Source organism: Myxine glutinosa, chromosome 10, assembly GCF_964187855.1.
Source record: "Myxine glutinosa chromosome 10, kmMyxGlut1.1, whole genome shotgun sequence".
Lineage (NCBI taxonomy): Eukaryota > Metazoa > Chordata > Myxini > Myxiniformes > Myxinidae > Myxine > Myxine glutinosa.
Genome location: NC_136270.1, coordinates 90,496,137 through 90,523,480, shown reverse-complemented (window position 1 = coordinate 90,523,480; position 27,344 = coordinate 90,496,137). Strand labels below are relative to the sequence as shown.

Below are 27,344 nucleotides of genomic sequence, written 5' to 3'. Positions count from 1 at the left end.
CTCGGTACGAGCCGCACTCCAGAGGGCCACCCCCCTGGAGTGTGGCTCGCACCGAGCGATGAAGTTGTTGGAGCATGGAATGGGGGTGCTCAGTAATATGTAATAAGTGTGGCTCAGTAATATGTAAATACAACCCCTTTAACTACCCCGGGGAGACCGGTTGCCAACAACCTATTTCGTATTTATTTTGAGATCGGGTAATTTTGAGGAAAAGGTTGAACAGTTTTGAATTTTGTTGTACGAGTTAATGTCGTTGTAAACCTGTAGTATTAATTACATGCACAACATTTTATGATGACTTGTTCTTGAACAAGTATTTACAATTTGTTCGGAGTTGCTCCATGTGTAGGCAACTGCTTCTTCCACTTTAATCAAAACTAGATTTCCCAAACCGTTGTGTCTTCGGCGGAGGCATTATGTTTTCAGCTTGTTCGTCTGTGTGTAGGTCTGTGCGTGCGTCTGTCCGTCCATGCGTCTGTCTGTCCATCGGTGCATCCGTGATAGGTTTTTATTACCGCAATAACTTGAGAATGGCTGAAGGGATCAATCTATTTAACTGGGTGTAGGTATGTATAATGATGTAAAGATGGACTGATTAGATTTTTGGGTCACAGGGTCACAGGATCAAAGATCAGAGGTCATGTGAGGTAAAACTCCTGTTACCGCGATAACCTGTCAACCACTGATGGGATTTTGACCAAACTTGGTATAAGTATATATGATTAAACGATTAAATGATTCCATTTTGACATTGAAGGTCAGATATCATGTCAGGTGAAAATGTGATACTTGAGAACAACTGAAGGGATTTAAATTAAACTTGAGAACAGCAGTCTCCCCTCTTCATTTCAAATAATAATGGAAAAATTCCACTTCAAAAACACGATCCCATTCTGCTTGAAATTCCTAATACTTGTGCTTCCTGTATTTACGGTAGTTATTTTCTCTCGCTTTTCTCAGCATCTCCTAATCCTGCCCCCTGACAACTTCCCCCTCCTCCTGACCCTCTCAGCTTCTGCCTCCTCAAGCCTTCCTTCTCGGTCCGACCCCTCAGCTTCCTCACTCATCCCGCCCTCTCCCAGCCTCACCCTTGTCCCACCTGCTCCCATCTCCCCTCCCCCCAATCCTGCACCGTCACAGCTGTCTCTTCGCCTCCTCCCCACATCCCATACCCTCACAGCCTCCCAACCTGCCCATCACCCTCATAGCCTCACCCTACCCCATCCTTCATGCTCCCAGCCCCCCTCCCCCACCATACCGCACCCTCCCAGCCTCCCCCACATATACCACACCGTGTTAACGCCTCCTCCCAACCCCTAAATATGCGGGCCTCAAACCTCCAAGGCCTTTGCTCAAATTTGACAGATCTCACAATCCAACCCGCTGCTGATAAACAAGACAACATCTGTTTAACAGAATGTTTCCTCCCATAGGATGTCCCCGACTCCTTGGTGTCTCCTCCGATTTGATAGGCCTGAACCTCGTCCTTGCGGCGGAGTTGCAGTTTGCATCATTAACTCAATTTCTCACAGTCCGTGTATTGATATTACACCTCCCAATCGCCAGCAGTACCCTTGGTTGCAACTTCCTCTCTGCTCCCAACTCTTGTTTGTGTGTTGTACCATCCTCCAAAACAGCAACCATTCCATCTACCTCTCTATATTAGACAGCATCGACCAACTTTTAATTATTCATCCCAACTTTCTCTTCCTCATTTGTGGTGATGTCATTTGTCACCACACAAATTGGCTCAGTGTTTGGTGGTACATTTCTCACCAGCCATGGCACTTCAGCAAAAGGACTCTGTGACTCTAGAACTGACGCAATACGTGAACTTTCTAACCCGGATTTCTCCCAATGGCAAATCCTCCTTTCTAGACTTGATGACAAACTTCCGCGCAAATGTCTCCTGCTCTTCCTCTGCCCCAGTTGGTTCATCTGGTCGTATGCTTTTGAGAGTGAACATCTCTCTGACTATTCTCAGAGCTACCACAGTGTCTGCAAGTCTGGCATTTTCACTTAAGCAGATTGGCATTGACTGCTAGTAGCTATCGCACTTTGGGACTGGTCTCCTATGTACTGCCCTGACATTAAACCAGCCTTGCAATTATTTCACAGAAACCTGCTTTTTCTTATGCACAGATTCATCCCATCTCATCTGCAGTTATCCTACCCTTCTTCCCACCCATGGTACACTGAATCCTGTGGTGAGGCAGTTGCTCTGAAACATCTTGGCTACCCTTCCTGGAAAGCAAACACAACCTAAGGCATTCTCAGATAATTCAACAAAGCCAGCAACAAGTGTGTATGGAGGATCGTGGAGTCTGGCACGCCATCATAGCTCGAGGAGACTCGACATGATTGATTGTGTGTCCAACCTCAAGATTGAACTTTCAAACTTGCCTCCCTCCTCCAAGACCTGGTGGTGCCTTGTTAAGTCGGTCTATGGAGTATACTCCCCTTCCATCCCTTCCCTCTCTTCAAATGCCACCTCAGCCGACTCAGCTCGTGAGAAGGCTGAATTTGATTCAAACCCAGGCTAGACAGCTCAGAGGTTGAGTCTGCAAACCTCTTGGGCTCTAGGCTTTCCTGCCAGCCGAAGATGCCATAACATGCAAACATAACTTCCTCGAAGGAACGTCTCAAATTCGTTCCTCGAATCCTCTGGTTTTTTTTTTTACTCCTCTTCAAAACGTTTTGGAAAGGCATGCATCATATATGGTTTCAAGGAGCATGCACAACAGTCACCACATATTGTCTACATTTGCATTGCTAACAAATGAAGGAATGCCTTTGTGTTGGCCTAATTTGAAAATACATCATTAAATGTTCCTTTCAGTGGGGTTTTATGTGTCTTCAGTTTCTTTAAATTAAAATAAAAACAGGCTTTATCCTTGGTCAGCCCACTATCCCTCGCAGAAGTCTTAAGCTTTGTTTAAGCTTGCTCAAAATGCCTTTTTTTGGAACAGGCCACAACAGCTTTTGTGCGCGATTAAGTGCTCAACGTTAATTTTTTCACCATCCACACTCGCATCATCAAATGTTTGATCTTCATACCTACGAATTGCTGTGTACATTACTTTTGCCAGTGCTATAATTTTCATATTAGGAGTTTGGAGCAATTTTATGCATTATATGATGTGATTTCCCACGAAGGCCTCTCACGGACTAATTAAAGTATACAATCAAAATCTGTCTTGTGATTTGAGGATTGCAGCTGGTGGACTAAATATTCTGCAAAATCTGGAGTGAAATCTGAAAATTTAAAGAAATTAGCGATTCTTAGAATTTATGTAAGCAAGGTTGTCATCCCTCATTCTGCATTGTCGTCTTATTTCATACCTCCATAGGATAGGGTTTCACTCTCCTGGGACCTGTGATAATGCGTGATTAACACTTGAAGTCTTTTATTGAAAATAATAATCCTTTTTATGGCGTTTTGTATGGATGCTGTCAAGGTGTCCAGGGTGTGTTCAGTTATCAAGCAGCTAGCTAGTGCTTGCCAAGACAGCCGTTGCTTATCAACGGTTTTGAATGTAGTGCTTGCTTGAATGTTTGCCACTTTGCGAGCACTCTTCAAGAAACTTGGTAACTAAACACACCACAGATTTATTACAAGGCAACGAGGATAAACATCTATACCATGACTTCTTTCAGCCATATCAATAAATTCGTCCCTCAGGAGCAGATTTTGACACAATGCATAGCAACATCGAAATGCAGTTTGGTTGGAATCAAAAGCGGGTTTTATTTTAATTATTTTGTAATAGTCCCGAGGGAGGGGAAGTTGTTGGAGGAGGCAGGATGGGGTTGGAAGAGGGGAATAGTGGGAGTTTGGAGGGGAAGTAGTGGGAATTTGGAGGGATGGGGGGGGGGGGGTGGGAGGAGGCAGGGGAAGGGGTGGGGGGGAAACTGCCGAGTACCTTTGCTCGTACATCTTCTACTGTAAATGAATGAGTTGTGTGTGCGAGGCATACTTTTTGTGTCTATTAATTACGTTCTATTGAAATGTACCTTCTAAGCCTTTAGACTGAGGAGACCCCTTCGACCTTGAAAGACCCTTTAACACTTGAGACCCAAAAGACCCCAAGGACCCAAAATATCCCGAGGACCCAAAAGACCCCCCGAGGACCCAAAACACCCAGATGACCCAAAAGTTTCCAAGGACCCAAATCACCCAAAAGTCCCCAATGACCCAAAAAGTCCTTGACCCAAAAATCCCAGAGGACCCAAATCACCCAAAAGTCCGCGAGCACCCAAAAGACCCCCAGAATCCGGCAGGCAGGTATGCCACAAGGCCGTGAAGACAAATTAAAATTTGGTCCAATCGACCAATGGGCCCCCTAGTAATATAGAAAAGTTAATATAAAGGAGTGCTAATTTGATTCATACACCTGTATGAAGAAGTAAATGTATTTTATTTGCCAGATGTAGGGTGCCCCTTTATATGAACTTTTCTAGAGCATTACTTGGTTCCTCCTCAGAACACAAGGGTAGTCCAGCATGCACACGATATTTTTTCGAATGCCCCTCCCTTATTTTGTATTGTTTGGCATTTTCTACAAGCTATGGAATGTCCCTTCTTTTCTATACTTTGCCACATGGCACATACCCTTATATAAAGGGGCCTTTTCTATGCCCCTGACATTTTACCCATGAATATCCCTTCTTTTCTATGCTTTGCCACATGGCACATCCCATATAAAGGGGCCTTTTCTATGCCCCTGGCATTTTTCACAAGATACATTTTAAATACGGACAAAATGCATTTGTTCATCGTTCAAGACTTTATCAAGACGATATAAAAGACTTGGAAAAAGTAAGGGGAAAAAAAATATTCACCCCAGACATGATTCAAACCCACAATCCGCAGCTTGGAAGTTTGATGCTTTATCCATTAGGCCACTGAGCCAGCATGTTATTTAAAAAAAAATTAAAATATTTTAAAGGGTTAAAAAGTGTGTATACATGTATATTTATATACACAATATACCAGTAGAAGTCGAGAAACGAATTTTCAGTCCTCATGTTAAAGTTGCATACAGAGAAACCGTCCAAAAAAAAAAAGGAAGGGGTGTTTTGTGCCTCCCTTGATTTCCATACAATAAGCAATTTGATGTGGTTCAATACTCATAATAATGCTGAAATTCAGTTTAAGAATAATTACGTTTTAAATACTTACAAAATGCATTTGCTCATTGGACAAGATGTTCATTTATTCATTATTCAAGACGATATAAAAGACTTGAAAAAGGAAGGGGAAAAAATATTCAAGTTTCAACCCAGACAAACAGGATTCGAACCCACAATCCCAAGCTTGTGAGTCTGGTGCTTTATCCATTAGGCCATTGGGCCAGCACACTAGATTTGTGTAATAATATTTTGAAGAGTTCTGAAGTGTGTATATATTTTTATATATTTATTTATGCATATATATTTTTATATATTTATTTATGCATATATATTTTTATATATTTATTCATGCATATATATTTATATATTTAATTTTAAAGCAAAAACTATAGCACTTATGTGGAATTTGTTTCAAAAGCAATTAACTAGACCTATTGGCTGATTTATATTCCAAGTTTCGGCTTGTTTCAATGTATAGTTCTTGAGATATGAGCACCAACACATTTTGGGTGAGTGGACGGATGGACGGACAAACACCAACCTGATTTCGAGGGTTTCTTAAATATAACTCAAGAATGCATAAACGGACGTTGCTGAAATTTGGAACATATTACCTCAACGTACAAAGCTTTTACTTCTGAAATTTACAGCCGATTTTGTCCAGTAGAAGCCGAGAAACTTATTTTTCAGTCCCCATGTAAAAGCTGCATACAGAGAAATGATCCCTTATATAAAGGGAGGGGTGCTTTGTGCCTCCCTTTGATAAAATGAACCAATTGGTACAAAACATTTGTCATAATTAGCTGAAGTGCCCTTCTTTGACTGTTCTCTTTCAGCTCATAAAACCATATTCTGTGATAATTGCATTATTTAATTTGTTTCCAATTAAATTATTTTGTGTGCACCTATATCTTTGAATTTAATTTTAACTTAAGTTTCCTCAAAAAAGTAAGGTACTCATTTTCATTTATTAAAAATGCGATTCCTAGAGTTTTTGCTGCATATGCATACACACACACACACACATGCGCACATACACACACACATGCACAAACGCATACATGGCTCCATTATAGTATGATGATAATAATAATTGTATTTATATAGTGCCTTTTGCTAATGGATACAAGGCGTTCATACATATTGTCGAACATAAATTTGTAATGCAGTTGCATAATTTTTATTTTCGGAGATAAATGATCGACATCATTGATTTGACAGTACTTTGTTTTTATTTGTGCAGGAGTGGCAAGGTATTTTGTTTGGCCATCGAAAGGCTGGGGACTGGGTGCCTCAGCAGGTTCGAATTGCACCTGTTACAGGCACTGGAAGGTGAGTTACCAGCAATGTGTGAATATATTGTTGCGTTTGTGAAGGGGGTTAGACATTATCCTAGAACAGATATAACTGTATAGAGTAGCATGGTCCATATACGAGTAGTTAGCCAATCTCAATGTATTAGGCAGGGACACGTTAGCTTAAGGATTATCTTGTTTGAATGTGCACCTACAGAGGGTTGTGCGTTGTAATACGGAGGGTTAAGACAATCGTACCTCTAGCCTCTTGTAATCCCCTGGGTAAGGGATTGGGTGAGGTTGAAAAGAATGACAGATCTGTTGAAAGGGAGAGCGACGAAGATTGTGATGGGGCTTCTGCCAAGCAAAGGAGAGAGGGGGGAGCCATGAACTTCTCCGAGGGCGGAGTATTGTCCGGAGAGCAAGGGAAGGAGCCAGTGTCTCTCTGCAGTTCGGTGGACTCTCAAGAGTGTGGAAAAAGCGTGCTCTGAGAGCTTTTAGCAGGAGTTCGTGCCAGAGAGAGAGCGGGAAATTTTGCTGAGCCTGAGGAAAAAGAGTTCTTGGCTTGTCTGCCTTGCCTGCTCATGTCCTGCCTTTCACTGTGGTCCTGCTTGCCTGCTCATGTTCCTGCATTAGCCCTGTTCCGCCTCTTTCCCACCTGCTTAGTCACCTATTTCTTCTCTCCTGCTTTGTCTATCCTGCCCTTGTGCCTCATCGCCTGTTCATCTCTCCTGCCATGGATCGACTTTGACATCTCCACTGCAGAGCGAAGGCCTCATCATGAAAGTAGTGTGTGGCACCTTCAGTTATTTTTACGTCATTGTATAATGTATATAGTTATCTATCGGATTATATATATATACATATATTTTTTGTGTACAAGATCGAGGCTCGTGCAAGAGCTAACATGAATCTCAAAAAAAACAATCGGACAATCAAAACATGTAATAAAGGGAGCGGGAGACAGGATGGGGAGAGAGAGCATGCAAGTACAACAGCAGAGAACAGGGACATCGGAAGATCTGTGGGAGGGGGAGGGCTTGGGGGGAGGAGGCATGGGAAGGTGGGGTGGGGGGGGGTGGGAGAGGTATAAAACACATGGACACTGCTAGAACTTCCAGGAAAGAAGTCGGTATTTCAAAAAAAGTGGATCTGGGGTGAATTAACGGGGATAGAAGAGATCAAGGTTTTGGATGGGGGAAGACAGGAGATCATGGTGAACAGCTGCTTTAAAGACCTGGAGGGAGGAGTGGGGTTGCATAGAGTGAGGGAGTTTGTTCCAGAGGTAGGAGTAAAGAGGAATGAAGGAGTGAAGGTGAGCAGAGAGGCTTGATTTTGGCAATTTCACCAGAAGAGGGTTGCTGGCAGATCTTGTGCGACCTGCAGGAATATTTGGGGGACAGGGCACAGATAGAGCTGGGGGAGCTAGGAGAGAAGTCGGTAGAAGACAGAAAGACCATTTACCTGCCTGCGGTGAGTGAGTGAAAGGCCCTTGGAGTTAGCTTCATCGCGGGAGATTCCAATGATTCTCAACGCTTTGGTTTCAACAGCGTGAAGACGAGCTAGGTGTGAGGCAGGAGCACCAGCCCAGAGGGGAGAACAGTATTCCATTGAGCTGTGGATGAAAGCCTTGTATGTGGTGAGGAGCTCAGGTGTGCCAAGGAAGGACTTTGCATGACATGGGTAAGATTGACTGTGTTATGTGTGAGAAGTGTTATGATTTATGGGAGCGAGACATGGGTAATGAACGTAGAGCAGCAACGAAGGTTGGAAAGGGTAGAAATGCGAATGGTTCGATGGATGTGCGGAGTATCGTTGAGAGAGAGGAAGACAAATGATGAATTGCGAAAAATGATGGGAATAGAGCCTGTGATTGATGTTGTGAAGAGGAACAGGTTGAGATGGTTTGGTCATGTGTTGAGGAAGGATGAAAGTGACTGGTTGAGAAGAATGATGGAAATGAATGTAGAAGGAAGTAGAGGACGGGGAAGACCGAGAAAGACTTGGCCAAAGATGGTGGAAGAAGAAATGCGGGCAAGGGGGTTAACAAGGAGAGATGCAGAAAATAGGGCAAGATGGAGAAGATTGTCATCGGGACCGCAAGGCTAACCCCCGCTCCAGCAGGGAAAATGGCCTTAAAATTCATGTTGTTGTTGTTGTTGTATACAATGGACTACAAAATGTAAATGTTTCATGATATTTGTTATATTATATCACCTTTATCTATCAATATTGTTGAAATGAAGATCAAATGAGCATGAACCTGAACATGAACATGAACATGAACTTCATGAACATGAACATAACATGAACTTCATGAACATAAACATGGACATTTCTGGACATGCTGCTTCTGCTTTCTCAACAATGGATGGAGGTCCTCAATGCCAAACAGGAAATTAGAGCAGTCTCCCTTGACATATCACGTGCCTTCGATACGGTCTGGCACCCCGCTCTGCTCACCAAACTCTCCTCTTTTGGTATCCATGGAAATCTCCACGCATGGCTGGCGGACTTCCTCTCTAGTCGTAGTCAACGTGTGGCCCTGAATGGGTTTCTCTCATCTCCTCTTCCTGTTCAGGCTGGAGTTCCCCAAGGCAGTGTTCTGGGCCCTGTGCTTTTTCTGGTCTTCATCAATGATCTCTCTGACTCTCTTGAAAATCCTCTCTATCTCTTTGCTGATGACTCTACTCTCTGTCGCTCCATTCCTCATCCCTCCGATCGGCAGTCTGCAGCCTCCTCACTCTCTGCAGACCTGGACAAAATCACAGACTGGGCAAACAGGTGGAACATGTCTTTCAATCCTGACAAATCTCACACTCTTACAATGTCTCTCCAAAAAGACCGACTGGACAACCCTCCCATCCACTTTCTGAATAATCCTCTCCAAGAAGTTCTGTCACTCAAGCTTTTAGGTCTCACTATCTGCCATGATCTTTCCTGGGAAAACCACATTTCAAATCTGGCCTCCAAAGCCAGTCGCCGACTGGGCATCCTCCATCGTGCGAAGTCCTTCCTTGGCACACCTGAGCTCCTCACCACATACAAGGCTTTCATCTGCAGCTCAATGGAATGCTGCTCTCCCCTCTGGGCTGGTGCTCCTGCCTCACACGTCGCTCGACTTCACGCTGTTGAAACCAAAGCGTTCAGAATCATTGGAATCTCCCGCGATGAAGCTAACTCCAAGGGCCTTTCACTCACTCGCCGCAGGCAGGTTGGTGGTCTTTCCGTCTTCTACCAACTCCTCTCTGGCCTTGCCCCCCCTCCCCCCCCCCCCTCAGCTCTTGTCTTCTGCTCCCTCTTTTTATATATTTTGTTTGTCTGGTTGATTTGTTTGTGAAATAAATGTTAGCTCTTTCACGAGACTCGATTCAGTCTACAAAAAAAAAAAAAAAAAAAAAAAAAAATGTTGAAATATGTTGAAAAATTCAAAACTTTACATGGGGTGTACTTACTTTTTCACGTGACTGTATACTAGCTTGGCAAGCGTCGTTTCTGAGGAACAGGCTTATTTTAGCTGAGGATAATGACTGTTCCTGAGTTGCTGTGTTGTCATGATTTACACCAATCATAATACAAACAATTATTTTGCACAAATGTATTTGTAGTGTTTGTGATATTACATTTTTATAGGCAATTTAGGTTGAATGTTTTTTTTTCCAAGAAAGAACTCCTCAGCACAAACATACGGGAGGGGTAGGTGCAGACTGGAAGTTTGGGACGATTACATCTCACCACCACGTAATTCAAAACACCTCACCACACGTAATTAAAAACACCTCACCACCAAGTAATTTAAAACAGCCATAAAAACAGCCATACTCACAGCCATAAAACACGTAATAAAAACACCTCGCCACCACGAAATTAAAAACACCTCACCACCACGAAATTGAAAACACCTCACAGCCATAAACACGTAAGAAAAACACCTCACCACCACGAAATTAAAAACACCTCACCACCACGAAATTAAAAACACCTCACAGCCATAAAACACGTAAGAAAAACACCTCTCCACCACGAAATTAAAAACATCTCACCACCACGAAATTAAAAACACCTCTCCACCACGAAATTAAAAACACCTCACCACCACGAAATTAAAAACACCTCTCCACCACGAAATTAAAAACACCTCACCACCACGAAATTAAAAACACCTCACCACCACGAAATTAAAAACCTCACAGCCATAAAAGACGTAATATAAACACCTCACCACCAAGAAATTAAAAACACCTCACAGCCACGAAATTAAAAACACCTCACAGCCACGAAATGAAAAACAGCTCACAGCCACAAAATTAAAAACACCTCACAGCCACGAAATTAAAAACACCTCACCACCACAAAATTAAAAACACCTCACAGCCATAAAACACGAAATAAAAACACCTCACAGCCACGAAATTAAAAACACCTCACCACCACGAAACTAAAAACACCTCACCACCACAAAATTTAAAACACATCACAGCCATAAAACACATAATAAAAACACCTCACCACCACGAAATTAAAAACACCTCTCCTCCACAAAATTGAAAATTCCTCACAGCCATAAAACACGTAATAAAAACACCTCACCACAACTAAATTAAAAACACTTCACAGCCATAAAACACGTAATAAAAACACCTCACAGCCACAAAATTAAAAACACGTCACAGCCACAAAATTGAAAACACCTCACCACCACGAAATTAAAAACACCTCACCACCACGAAATTAAGAACACCTCACAGCCATAAAACACGGAATAAAAACACCTCACCACGACAAAATTAAAAACACCTCACAGCCATAAAACATGTAATAAAAACACCTCACAGCCAAGAAATTAAAAACACCTCACCACCACGAAATTAAAAACACCTCACCACCACGGAATTAAAAACACCCCACCACCACAAAATTAAGAACACCTCACAGCCATAAAACACGTAATAAAACACCTCACCACCACAAAATTAAAAACACCTCACAGCCATAAAACACGTAATAAAAACACGTCACCACCACAAAATTAAAAACACGTCACAGCCACGAAATTAAAAACACCTCATCACCACAAAATTAAAAACACCTCACAGCCATAAAACACGTAATAAAAACACGTCACCACCACAAAATAAAAAACACATCACAGCCACGAAATTAAAAACACCTCATCACCACAAAATTAAAAACACATCACCAGCATGAAATTAAAAACACCTCACAGCCATAAAACATGTAATAAAAACACCCCACAGCCACAAAATTAAAAACACCTCACCACCACAAAATAAAAAACACCTCACCACCACAAAATTAAAAACACCTCACCACCACGAAATTAAGAACACCTCACAGCGATGAAATTAAAAACACCTCACAGCCATAAAACACGTAATAAAAACACCTCACACGCACGAAATTAAAAACACCTTACCGCCACAAAATTAAAAACACCTCACAGCCATAAACACGTAATAAAAACACCTCACAGTCACAAAATGAAAAACACCTTACCGCCACAAAATTAAAAACACCTCACCGCCACAAAATTAAAAACGACTCACCCCCACGAAATTAAAAACAACTCACCCCCACGAAATTAAAAACAACTCACAGCCATAAAACACGTAATAAAACCACCTCACAGCATGAAATTAAAAACACCTACCACCACGAAATTGAAAACACCTCACAGCCACGAAATTGAAAACACCTCACAGCCATGAAATTGAAAATACCTCACAGCCATAAAACACGTAATAAAAACACCTCACCACCACAAAATTAAAAACACCTCACCACCACGAAATTGAAAACACCTCACAGCCACGAAATAAAAAACACCACACAGCCACGAAATTAAAAACAACTCACCCCCACGAAATTAAAAACAACTCACCCCTACGAAATTAAAAACAATTAAAGAACACCTCACAGCGATGAAATTAAAAACACCTCACAGCCATAAAACACGTAATAAAAACACCTCACACGCACGAAATTAAAAACACCTTACCGCCACAAAATTAAAAACACCTCACAGCCATAAACACGTAATAAAAACACCTCACAGTCACAAAATGAAAAACACCTTACCGCCACAAAATTAAAAACACCTCACCGCCACGAAATTAAAAACGACTCACCCCCACGAAATTAAAAACAACTCACCCCCACGAAATTAAAAACAACTCACAGCCATAAAACACGTAATAAAACCACCTCACAGCATGAAATTAAAAACACCTACCACCACGAAATTGAAAACACCTCACAGCCACGAAATTGAAAACACCTCACAGCCATGAAATTGAAAACACCTCACAGCCATAAAACACGTAATAAAAACACCTCACCACCACAAAATTAAAAACACCTCACCACCACGAAATTGAAAACACCTCACAGCCACGAAATAAAAAACACCACACAGCCACGAAATTAAAAACAACTCACCCCCACGAAATTAAAAACAACTCACCCCTACGAAATTAAAAACAACTCACAGCAATAAAACACGTAATAAAACCACCTCACAGCCATGAAATTAAAAACACCTACCACCACGAAATTGAAAACACCTCACAGCCACGAAATTGAAAACACCTCACAGCCATGAAATTGAAAACACCTCACAGCCATGAAATTGAAAACACCTCACAGCCATAAAACACGTAATAAAAACACCTCACCACCACAAAATTAAAAACACCTCACCACCACGAAATTGAAAACACCTCACAGCCACGAAATTAAAAACACCACACAGCCACGAAATTAAAAACACCTCACCACCACATCATTTAAAAACACCTCACCACCATGTGGCGTCAGGAAGGGCATCCGGCCATAAAAACATTGCCTCAAACAGGGAACCATGATTGTCATGGGGCCCGCAAGGCTAACCCCCGCTCTAGCGGGGAAAATGGCCTTAAAACGATCATTCATTCATTCATTAACACATCATTTAAAAACACCTCACCACCACGTAATTCAAAACACCTCACCACCAAGTAATTCAAAACACCTCACCACCACGTAATTCAAAACACCTCACCACCAAGTAATTCAAAACACCTCATCACCAACTAATTCAAAACACATCACCACCACATAATTTATTACACCTCACCACCATGTAATTATAAATACCTCACCACCACATCATTTAAAAACACCTCACCACCACATAATTAATAACACCTCACCACCATGTAATTATAAATACCTCACCATCACGTCATTTAAAAACACCTCACCACCACGTTGTTAAAAACACTTCACAACCATGGAAACAAGAGTTTGAGGAAGTCGTTAAGTGACAACACAGACACTGCCCAGATTATTATTTTTTTATTTTTTTTATTTTTTGTATACTGAATCGAGGCTCGTGAAAGAGCTAACATTTATTTCACAAACAAATCAACCAGACAAACAAAATATATAAAAAGAGGGAGTGGAAGACAAGATGGGGAGAGAAGGGGAAGCACACAAACACAACATTTGAGAGCAGGGAGAAGTGTGGGAGGGGGAGGAGGCGTGGGAAGGGGGGGGGGGAGAGGTATAAAACACAAGGGGACCGAAATTAGCGGGGGTAGAAAAGATCAAGGTTTTGGATGGGGGAGGATAAGAGATGGTGGTGAACAGCTGTTTTAAAGACCTGGAGGGTGGAGTGGGATTGAAGAGAGTGAGGGAGTTTGTTCCAGAGGTGGGAGAAAAGAGGAATGAAGGAGTGAAGGTGAGCAGAAAGTCTTGATTTTGGCAGTTTAACCATAAGAGGGTTGCAGGCAGATCTTGTGCGACCTGTAGGAATATTTGGGGGACAGAGCCCAGAGAGAGCTGGGGGGCAAGGCCAGAGAGGAGTCGGTAGAAGACGGAAAGACCACCAACCTGCCTGTGGTGAGTGAGTGAAAGGCCCTTGGAGTTAGCTTCATCGCGGGAGATTCCAATCATTCTGAACGCTTTGGTTTCAACAGCGTGAAGACGGGCTAGGTGTGAGGCAGGAGCACCAGACCAGAGGGGAGAGCAGTATTCCATAGAGCTGCAGATGAAAGCCTTGTATGTGGTGAGGAGCTCAGGTGTGCCAAGGAAGGACTTCGCACGACGGAGGATGCCCAGTCGGCGACTGGCTTTGGAGGCCAGATTTGAAATGTGGTTTTCCCAGGAAAGATCATGGCAAATAGTGAGACCCAAAAGCTTGAGTGACAGAACTTCTTGGAGAGGATTATTCAGAAAGTGGATGGGAGGGTTGTCCAGTCGGTCTTTTCGGAGAGACATCGTAAGAGTGTGGATTTATCAGGATTGAAAGACATGTTCCATTTGTTTGCCCAGTCTGTGATTTTGTCCAGGTCTGCAGAGAGTGAGGAGGCTGCGGACTGCCAATCTGAGGGATGAGGTATGGAGCGGCAGAGAGTGGAGTCATCAGCAAAGAGATAGAGAGGATTTTCCAGAGAGTCAGAGAGATCATTGATGAAGACCAGAAAAAGCACAGGGCCCAGAACACTACCTTGGGGAACTCCAGCCTGAACAGGAAGAGGAGATGAGAGAAACCCATTCAGGGCCACACGTTGACTACGACCAGAGAGGAAGTCCGCCAGCCATGCGTGGAGATTTCCATGGATACCAAAGGAGGAGAGTTTGGTGAGCAGAGCAGGGTGCCAGACCGTATCGAAGGCACGTGTAATGTCAAGGGAGACAGCTCTAAATTCCTGTTTGGCGTTGAGGACCTCCATCCATTTTTGAGAAAGCAGAAGCAGCATGTCCAGAGTAGAGTGACCAGGTCTGAAACCAAATTGATGATCAGAGATCAAGCCATTGGAGAAGAGGAAAGATTTCATATCTCAAGCAATGATGGATTCCATGACTTTGCTGATAATTGGGAGAAGGCTGATTGGTCTGTAGTTGCTAGGATCTCTTTTTGCACCTTTTTTGTGCAAAGCAGTGATGTTGGCTGATTTCCAAGCAGATGGCAGATGACCTTGAGCAAAAGAGAGGGTGAAGAGAACAGAGAGGGAGTGAAAGAGCGGAAGAACATGATTTTAGGACCCGTGGGCTGATGCCGTCGGGACCAGTTGCAGAATCAGAGTCGAGGGTTGACAGAAACTTTTCCACCTTGTCAGGAGGAAAGGACACAGAGTCCAGGAGCAGCTGGGTACGACTGGGTACGGTGGGTACAGAGAGGGATGGGTTTGGGACACAAGATTTAGAGGCAAACACAGAGTTGAGGCATTCAGCTTTTTCACGTGCGGAGTCAGCCGTTAAGCCGTTTGAGGTGAGGGAGGAGATGGAGGGGGAACAAACACCAGAAACAGATTTGACCAGACGCCACCAGGATTTGGAAGAGGGAGACAGATCAGAGAGTTCGGTCTTGAGAAAATCTATCTACAGATGTGTAGATATATAGATAAATGACTGTACCCGAGTTGCCGTTTTGTCATGGTTTACACCAATCATAATTCAAACAATTATTTTGCACAAATCTATTTATAATATACGTGATATTACCTTTTATAAACAATTGAAGTTGAAAACTTAAATTGAAAAAATAAAAAATTTCCCCCAAAAAAAAAAGAGATTGGAATTTTTTCAAAATAAAATACCCTTAGGACATACCGACGGGAGAGATATATGCATACCAGAAGTTTGGTACGATTTCACAAAAGTTTGAGGGAGTAGTTCAGTGACAACACAACACAGACACTGCACAAATATATATATATATATATATATATATATATATATATATATATATATATATATATATATATACAGTGGGGAGAACAAGTATTTGATACACTGCCGATTTTGCAGGTTTTCCCACTTACAAAGCACGTCAAGGTCTAATTTTTATCATAGGTACACTTCAACTGTGGAAGACGGAATCTAAAACAAAAATCCTGAAAATCACATTGTATGATTTTAAAGTAATTAATTTGCATTTTATTGCATGAAATAAGTATTTGATACATCAAAAAAACAGAACTTAATATTTGGTACAGAAACCTTTGTTTGCAATTACAGAGATCAGACGTTTCCTGTAGTTCTTAACCAGGTTTGCACACACTGCAGCAGGGATTTTGGCCCACTCCTCCATACAGATCTTCACCAGATCCTTCAGGTTTCGGGGCTGTCGCTGCGCAACACAGACTTTCAGCTCCCTCCAAAGATTTTCTATTGGGTTCAGGTCTGGAGACTGGCTAGGCCACTCCAGGACCTTGAGATGCTTCGTACGGAGCCACTCCTTAGTTGCCCTGGCTGTGTGTTTCGGGTCGTTGTCATGCTGGAAGACCCAGCCACGCCCCATCTTCAATGCTCTTATTGAGGGAAGGAGATTGTTGGCCAAGATCTCGCGATACATGGCCCCATCCATCCTCCCCTCAATACGGTGCAGTCGTCCTGTCCCCTTTGCAGAAAAGCATCCCCAAAGAATGATGTTTCCACCTCCATGCTTCACGGTTGGGATGGTGTTCTTGGGGTTGTACTCATCCGTCTTCTTCCTCCAAACACGGCGAGTGGAGTTTAAACCAAAAAGCTCTATTTTGGTCTCATCAGACCACATGACCTTCTCCCATTCCTCCTCTGGATCATCCAGATGGTCATTGGCAAACTTCAGACGGGCCTGGACATGCGCTGGCTTGAGCAGAGGGACCTTGCGTGCGCTGCAGGATTTTAATCCATGACGGCGTAGTGTGTTACTTATGGTGTTCTTTGATACTGTGGTCCCAGCTCTCTTCAGGTCATTGACCAGGTCCTGCCGTGTAGTTCTGGGCTGATCCCTCACCTTTCTCATGATCATTGAGGCTCCACGAGGTGAGATCTTGCATGGAGCCCCAGACCGAGGGAGATTGACTGTCATCTTGAACTTCTTCCATTTTCTAATAATTGCGCCAACAGTTGTTGCCTTCTCACCAAGCTGCTTGCCTATTGTCCTGTAGCCCATCCCAGCCTTGTGCAAGTCTACAAATTTGTCCCTGATGTCCTTAGACAGCTCTCTGGTCTTGCCCATTGTGGAGAGGTTGGAGTCTGATTGATTGAGTGTGGACAGGTCTGGAGACGGCTTTGCGGTCGGAGACGGTCTGGAGACGTCTTTTATGCAGATAACGAGTTCAAACAGGTGCAGTTAATACAGGTAATGAGTGGAGAATGGGAGGGCTTCTTAAAGAAAAAACTAACAGGTCTGTGAGAGCCGGAATTCTTACTGGTTGGTAGGTGATCAAATACTTATTTCATGCAATAAAATGCAAATTAATTACTTTAAAATCATACAATGTGATTTTCAGGATTTTTGTTTTAGATTCCGTCTTCCACAGTTGAAGTGTACCTATGATAAAAATTACAGACCTTTACGTGCTTTGTAAGTGGGAAAACCTGCAAAATCGGCAGTGTATCAAATACTTGTTCTCCCCACTGTATATATATATATATATATATATATATATATATATATATATATATATATATATATATATATATATATATATATATATATATATATATACACAAAGAATTAAGTTAAGCACCCCCCCCGTTTTTTTACAACCTCGCACATTACAAGTTTGTTGTCGTCAAAACAGTGTAATATACCCATGATATTGCTATATTTTCTGGAGAAGTGATATTATGGTCACATAAAAACATAACAATCATGCCGTTTTCAATATTTTATTCTGAATAATTTAAGGTGAAAATTTTTGGGAATTTTAGGCATATTTTCACCTCAATTTAAGTATGGAGCTATAGGTCCATCACGGACAGTGTGGATGACGTTTATGTTTTCTAACGTACAGTCATTGTTCTGAGAAGACCTCTAGCGATCTTTGCGTCAATAACGTGTGTAGGACCCACGTGATCGGATCACTGACTCAACCAATCACTTTTTTTCACTTTGATCACTCAATTTCATCAATGGATAATTGCTAATGTCATACCAATCATTATTTGATCTCACATACCTTAGAATATATGCCAATGTATACATATACACAAAGAATATATATTAGGGGGTGCTTACCTTAATTCGTTGTGTAGGGGTGCTTAACTTAATTCTTTGTGTATATATATATATATATATATATATATATATATATATATATATATATATATATATATATATATATATATATACATATATATATATATATATATATATATATATATATACACACATACACACACACACACTAGCTTACCTCCCTCTCAACCATCTTATCTTCCTCCTCTCTTTCACACATGCCTTTCCCCGTCGCTCATGCTTCATCCATTGAGCTGGTGCACCTGATTCTAATTTTAGGTATTTGAAGTAGTGATAAATGTGGGGGTGTAATTACTTTTTCCACATGCGAAATTTGCATTTATGTTTATTTAAATTCACAATGGACTACAAAATGTAAATCTTTCATGATATTTGTTATGTTATATCACCTTTATCTATCAATATTGTTGAAATGAAGATCAAATAGCTGTATGTTGAAATATGTTGAAAAAGTCAAAACTTTACATGGGGTGTACTTAATTTTTCACGTGACTGTATGTATATATGTATATATGTATGTATGTCTGTCTGTCTGTATGTATGTATGTATGTATGTATGTATGTATGTATGTATGTATGTATATATGTATGTATGTATGTATATATATATATGTATGTATGTATGTATGTATATATATGTATGTCTGTATGTGTATATATATATATATAATATAAGTTCAAAACACACCTGGTCACAAGTGTGCCGCACTGACCGGGTCCTCAGTCGAGGTCCTCAGCATCATCCCGTTTCGGCCCTTCAACCTCGATACGGTCAGCTAAGGTGGGCCAGCAGGGGCGCATACACATCCACATGCAGCAACTGCACCTGGATGCGTACATACCCCCACCCCAGCCAGTACGAACAACAACAACGCCCTCCGCATCCAGAATCCACAGCACCAAACAAACATGGTGGAACACTCAAGCACCCACCTTTATACCCTTCACCACTCACCAACAAAACACACCAGAGCATTCATACACACACATACACACCCATACACACATACACACACACACACACACACACACACACACACACACACACACACACACACACACAACACCAACCAACCAACCACCTATCCTTACATCATACAGCACTCAACATACAAAAACACACACTCATACAAAAATTAATTCATGCAAAAACACACACCCTCACCCACTCACTCATATACACAAAATAAGAAATAATAATGGTAACAAAACAAAACAAAACAAACAAACAAAAAACACACAACCAACCTCCACCGTTCGACGTGCCTCCATAAACTTCCTCCATATCCAAAATGAGCCTTTCAAGGCAACCTGGGCCACCTTGTCACACATCCTCCTTTCTGACCCACACACTCCCAACCTAGCAAGAAATGCAGAAAAGTAATTGCCAATATACCCTCTACACCCCACCTCAAATGGCTGACATGACACTCGCCAACCCTTCTCCCGGCACTCTGCCTCCAGCTCACTGTACTTTCCTCTCTTCCTCTCGTGCACCTCCTCCATGTTCTCTTCCCAAGGTACCGACAATTCCCCTAAGATGACCTGTTTTGTTGACCAAATGACAATGTCAGGCCGCAACCTTGTCACACAGATCTCCTCCGGGAATACCAATTGTGGCTTTAGGTCTGCCACCACCTGCCAATCACAAGCATCTGACAGCCCTCTTGCTTTCCACCTCCTCCTCTTTCCACCTCTTACCACTTGGCCCTCTTTGACAAACCACACCTCTCGCCCATCAGTTTCCTTCTCCATTCTTCTTTCTCTCGACCTCAACACCTCTTGTTGCACCATCTGCACCACCACCGCCAGCACCTGATCATGTCGCCACCTGTATTGTCCTGCTGCCAATGCTACCGAACATGCACTCGGTGCATGCTGCACCGTTCCCACACCTCCACACAAATAACATCTCTCCTCCTGCAACAACCCCCACAATCTCAAGTTTACTGGTGACGGAAGCACATCATACGTTGCCCGCAACAGGAAATTCAACAATATTGGCTCCATCCTCCAAATCTCTTGCCACTTCAATATCCTCACCCGCACACCTTCCCACTTAGTCCAAGCACCTTGCTGTGCCTGACCGACTGCTTTCACATATCGCCCCTCCTCTTCCTTGCTTCTCACCTCCCTCTCAACCATCTTCCTCCTCTCTTTCACACATGCCTTTCCCCATCGCTCATGCTCCATCCACCCCAAGCCATGCTTCCCATGCTGTACCAGTGTACCATCCTCATGACCTCCTCCTGTTGCAACCGCTCCTCCATCTCGTCCACCTCTGCTCTTGCATTCCACTTCCAACTTCCCTTCTTCTCTGGGAGAGCATTCTTTACCACTGCATCACTTGAATCCCGCAACATCATGAATTCCCGCACCCTCACCACCTTAAACTCCTCGGTTAATGATGTCAAGGGAAACTGGAGTTTTCCACCCTGACCATAAAAGGCAATGTTCGTCAAACAGCATGGCACTCCCAACGACCTCCTCACAAACCCACTCACCACAACCTCCATCCTCTCTACATGCCCAATTGCAATATTATGCATCATCAATGGCCGCAATACTCGTGGCATCAACCCAAACTTCAAACACCATACCTTCAACTTACCTGGCAAACCACATCCATCAATCCTCTTCAAACCTCTCAAAAGCTTGTTTCTGACCTCCTCCACTCTTCCCACAACCCACATCATTCAACTCCACTGTATACCATCTTCCCAAACTCTTCACAGGGGCCTCTACCAATGATGGAACCACCTCCCTGTGCATGTTATCCACCAGCTCAAACCTGTGCATGTTATCCATCACTCCTCGTCTCACTACCACACTCCTCGACCTTTTTGCTTTAAATCCCATTCTTGCCCACTGCATCAACCTTTCCAGTCGTCCCAGTACCTCTACTGCTGCATCAGCGGACTGTTGGACAACTGTCAGGTCATCCATGAATGCAAACATTGCTGGCAACCTCTGACCAGGGGCGAGCTCTACTTCTTTCCCATGTCCACTCACCGCACGTATCAACAACTCCATAACCAGCACAAACAAAATAGGGGAGATGGTACATCCCATCAGGATCCCCACTTCCAACTTCTGCCACTCTGTTACATTGGACTGTGTCGCAAACCGCATCCAAAACCGCATCGCAAACCGCATCACCCTCTACACACTTTCACTCCAAACGTGACGCATGCATACAACAACAACAACAACATGCATTTTAAAGGCCATTTTCCCTGCTAGAGCGGGGGTTAGCCTTGCGGTCCCCATGACAATCTTCTCCATTTTGCCCTATTTTCTGCATCTCTCCTTGTTAACCCCCTTGCCCGCATTTCTTCTTCCACCATCTTTAGCCAAGTCTTTCTCGGTCTTCCCCGTCTTCTACTTCCTTCTACATTAATTTCCATCACTCTTCTCAACCAGTCACTTTCATCCTTCCTCAACACATGACCAAACCATCTCAACCTGTTCCTCTTCACAGCATCAATCACAGGCTCCATTCCCATCATCTTTCGCAATTCATCATTTGTCTTCCTCTCTCTCAACGATACTCCGCACATCCGTCGAACCATTCGCATTTCTACCCTTTCCAACCTTCGTTGCTGCTCTGCGTTCATGACCCATGTCTCGCTCCCATAAATCATAACACTTCTCATACATGCAGCATACACCTTTCCTTTCAGCTTCAACGACACTCCCCTCATCATCAGCACGCCACTCAATTCCCGAAACTTCTTCCATGCACATCTCACTCGACCAACCGTTGCCGAGTCTGATCCACCTTCTCCATTCAGCATGTCTCCGAGGTAGCAAAATGTTTTCACACCTTCCAGCTTCATGCCGTCTCCAAGATCCAACTCAACATTTCCTCCATCTGCAGCTCCCTCTGTGCACACCTTACATTTGAATGTAGCTGCCACACTGGTTAATGACCCTCTCAGACCACTACATTTTTGATGAACCCACTCAGCGCACATTGTACACTGAATGGAGTTCACTCCGACACCCTTCCTACACACAGCACAGGGCCACTTCCCAGTCCTTTCCACCTCACCACATGTTTTACCACTTGCCATCACCTTCGTCTTTCCGATATTCACCTTCAGACCTTTTGTCTCCATACATTCCTTCCACGTGTTCATCTTTTCCTTCAGTCCATCCATACTTTCCGCAATCAACACCAGATCATCTGCATACAACAACTCCCACAGTAAACCCTCCTTTACGTTCTGAGCCAGCACCTCCATCACAGCTACAAATAGTAGTGGACTTAATACCGACCCCTGATGCACTCCCACCTTCACCTCAAACTCACCACTGTTCCCGTCCTTCGTCCTTACAGCTGTGCGCGCTCTTTTGTACATTGCCATCACTACTCTGATTAACCATTCCTCCACTCCTAACTTCCTCAATGCCCATGTCAATACTTTGCGTGGTACCCTATCGAATGCTTTCTCCAGATCAACAAACCCAAGAAACAACTTCTTCCTCTTCTCCATGTACTTCTCCTGCAACTGCCTCACAATGAAAAGCGCGTCTGTCGTTCCTCTTCCTGGCATGAATCCAAACTGCATTTCGTCGATCTTCACTTTCTTCCTTATCCTCCTCTCCAACACCTTTCCAATACCTTCATTCCATGCTCCAATAACTTTATCGCTCGGTACGAGCCACACTCCAGAGGGTCACCTTTCCCCTTGTATAGAGGGACGAGGGTACTCAGTTCCCAATCCACTGGAATGCGGCCTTCTTTCACCACCAGATTACAGATCTCTGTCATTCTCTTCACACCCCAACTTCCTGCTGCCTTCAACATATCTCCCACAACTCCCGTCGGCCCTCCCGCTTTTCTACCCTTCATTGCTTTTATCGCTTCCTCAACTTCCTTCTCAGTTATCTTCTCTGCCGGTCCTAAAACTGGGTTACTCTCTATGTTGCCATCCCATTCATTCTCTGTATTCAACAGCATTTCCATATATCTTTTCCATCTTCCTTTAATTCCATCTGGGTCGACAACGATTTGTCCCACTTCATCCTTCAAGCAACTCACCCCCATCACATCACACCTCTCTTTCGCTATCTGCTTTGCAATCCTGAATACTGCTTTCTGACCCTCTTCCGAATCCAAGCGTTCTCCGAACATTTTCCTACATGCCTGCTGCGCCTTTGCTACCTCTTTCTTTGCAGCCTTCCTGGCTGCCTTATAACTTTCATGCTCTGCTGTTTCTGCTCCCGTACCCTTCGCCTTCTGCCACTCTTTGAACTTCTCGTCAATCCTCTTTCCAACTTCATCATCCCACCACCATGTTTCCGACTGCCTCGGTGGTCCTTTTGTCCATCCACATACCTCAACAACGGCTCCCAACAGACTAGCTTTCATTGACATCCAACCACTTTCAAGCTCAACCACATCATCCTCGACCCTACTCAGCCTCTCTTTTAATGCCTCCCTTACTGTCACCTCTTTCAACCTCCACACCTTCATTCTCGGTTGGTACTTCACCCGCCGAGCTCTCCTCGCACCTTTCACCCTTACGTCGCAGACAACCAAGTGGTGCTGTGAAACAGCCTCCTCCCCCGGGATCACCTTTGTGTCCCGGAGGTGCCCCCTATCTCGCCTACGCACCATCAGGTAGTCAACGGTTGTCATCGACCCACCTGACGTGTATGTAACAAGCTTATTATCCTCTTTCTGGAACTGAGTATTACAAATCAACAAATCAGCTCCATCAGCAAACTCCAAAATCCTTTCACCTTCTCCATTTCTCACACCATATCCGTAACCCCCATGAACTCCGTCAAAACCATCCATACTCCTTCCCACATGTCCATTTAGGTCTCCTCCTACCACAACAACTTCCTCATCTTTCACTTTTTCCATCAGCTTCTCTATCGCACACCAGAACTTGTCCTTCTCTTCATCGCTTCGACCAACCTGCGGAGCATATCCCGAGATGACGTTCACCAAGAGCTTTCCAATCATCATTTTCACCATCATCAACCTATCACTCACTCTAGTCACACTCACCACACTCTCTACAAACTCCTCAGAAAACAGGACACCGACACCATTCACGCCCTCCAGGCACCCTTGCCACACAAACTTGTATTTCTGTCCCTGCCTACCCTTCACCATTCTCACACCACTTCCCTTCCATCTCGTCTCTTGCACACAACATATGTCCACTCTTCTTCTGACCAATACTTCCACCACTTCTCCTGATCTCCCTGTCATTGTCCCTACCATTCCATGTCCCAAACCTCAGAAACCGATCTCCACTTCGGGCTGTACCCTGCCCACATGTAGTTGTAATTGTCATGGTTCTCTTTTTGAGGCAATGTTTTTATGGCCGGATGCCCTTCCTGACGCCAACCCTCTTAGTCGCCTCTTACGACACGCAGGGATACGGCGTACCTATTCTTATCCAGGGTACACACTGGGACACATGCATACTCAAACACAATCTCATTCATCTTCCTCAATCTATCTTCCACCCTTCCTTTCAACCTATGAAGCGCCCCACACATCACTCCATCTATTCTCTCCCATACTTCCCTTTCTCCCATACCTGGCCATTTCACTCTACTCCTCACATCCTTTCCCTGCTGAAGTACAACCCCAGGACATACAACACTGTGGCTTGCTACCTGGCTGTTTCTCCCGGCCGTCTTACGTGTCCTCTTTTCAAAGGCACTGCGTTGCTGTACCTCCTCCTCACCCACCTTACGCACACAACTCATCCGGCTCTGATGGATATGCAATCCTCTCACTGACTCAAACTCACGTCCACACCCACACTTCTCTCGAACCTGCCCTGCCTCCACATGCACACCATCACCCCATAGACATACATCTTCCACATGATCACTCCCACACCCTTTCCTGGCTTGATGGATCCTCAACCCTCTGATGGATCCGAACTCACGTCCACACTGACACCTTACCAGACTTGCATCCACAATCCGTTCTCGTTTGTCAAAATCAGTATGGGGGTCTTTATCCGTTTCATCTGTCCGTTTGGGCCCATCTTCCGTCCCACCTCTCGGAGAGCCCTTGGGGTGTTCTCTATTTTTCACCAACACTGTAAATTATGGGTGCCACACAATCCAAACCATGCAGCTTGGCAAAATGGCTTACAAGGCCACCTGCCCCCGATGCTGTCTCTCCAGTGTCACCAGCCTATTCCTGGTCACCACCCAGTCTTTCCTGGGAGTCACTGGTAGCACCAGCACAAACATAAGTTCAAAACACACCTGGTCACAAGTGTGCCGCACTGACCGGGTCCTCAGTCGAGGTCCTCAGCATCATCCCGTTTCGGCCCTTCAACCTCGATACGGTCAGCTAAGGTGGGCCAGCAGGGGCGCATACACATCCACATGCAGCAACTGCACCTGGATGCGTACATACCCACACCCCAGCCAGTGCGAACAACAACAACACCTCCGCATCCAGAATCCACAGCACCAAACAAACATGGTGGAACACTCAAACACCCACCTTTATACCCTTCACGACTCACCAACAAAACACACCAGATCATTCATACACACACATACACACCCATACACACACATACACACACACACACAACATCAACCAACCAACCACCTACCCTTGCATCATACACCACTCAACATACAAAAACACACACTCATCCAAAAATTAATTCATGCAAAAACGCACACCCTCACCCACTCACTCATATACACAAAGTAAGAAATAATAATGGTAACAAAAAAACCCCCAAAAAAAAAACACACACAACCAACCTACACCGTTCGACATGCCTCCATAAACTTCCTCCATAGCCAAAATGAGCCTTTCAAGGCAACCTGGGCCACCTTGTCACACATCCTCCTTCTTTCTGACCCACACACTCCCAACCTAGCAAGAAATGCAGAAAAGGAATTGCCAATATACCCTCTACACCCCACCTCAAATGGCTGACACGACACTCGCCAACCCTTCTCCCGGCACTCTGCCTCCAGCTCACTGTACTTTCCTCTCTTCCTCTCGTGCACCTCCTCCATGTTCTCTTCCCAAGGTACTGACAATTCCCCTAAGATGACCTGTTTTGTTGCACCTGACCAAATGACAATGTCAGGCCGCAACCTTGTCACACAGATCTCCTCCGGGAATACCAATTGTGGCTTTAGGTCTGCCACCACTTGCCAATCACAAGCATCTGACAGCCCTCTTGTTTTCCACCTCCTCCTCCTCTTTCCACCTCTTACCACTTGGCCCTCTTTGACAAACCACACCTCTCCCCCATCAGTCTCCTTCTCCATTCTTCTTTCTCTCGACCTCAACACCTCTTGTTGCACAATCTGCACCACCACCGCCAGCACCTGATCATGTCGCCGTTGATTATATCCATTAAACGGTCACGAGAACACTGCTCGCTCTCCGAAAAATCCAACAAGCGGTCTTCAACTCGCTCTTTCATAATGCCTCCAAGGTTCTCCGCTGGATTGAGGTCTGGCGAATTTCCAGGCCATCGCCCAAAGCCAACGCTGTGAAAATGATGCAAAACAAAGCCAACACTGTGCAGCCTTACCCGGCCAGAGAGTGTCTGCAAAAAGCTTGCGTGCAATTCCAAACGCAACACAGGCGATCCTTTGAGCGACGAGTTTTTCGGTCATATCTAAAAAAATGAGAAAAAAAGAAAAACAATTGAGTTTTTTGGAGACTTTTCACCTCACAGCGCGTGCGTTGTTGAGACTTGCTACAATTAATTATAATCACTTGTACGCTCACATTGTGGTACGTGTGAGCGCACAATTCATTTCAGGAAAAAATGTATTCTTTAGGGAAACACCCTTTACAGTGCATTCAGAACGTATTCAGACCCCTTCACTTTTTTCACATTTTGTTATTTTGCAGC

The 27,344-nt window shown here is 43.9% G+C and overlaps 1 protein-coding gene across 2 annotated transcripts in view; it reads left to right on the top strand.

Annotated features, from left to right (window-relative positions):
* LOC137418958 (high affinity cAMP-specific and IBMX-insensitive 3',5'-cyclic phosphodiesterase 8B) overlaps nucleotides 1–27,344 on the top strand; it is a 244,329-nt gene that overhangs the window by 129,136 nt on the left and 87,849 nt on the right. For both annotated transcript variants that reach the window (XM_078785878.1, XM_078785877.1), the window contains one exon: nucleotides 6,377–6,465. In XM_078785878.1, coding sequence (XP_078642004.1) covers nucleotides 6,377–6,465 — 89 coding nt within the window. The remainder of the gene's footprint in view (nucleotides 1–6,376; nucleotides 6,466–27,344) is intronic.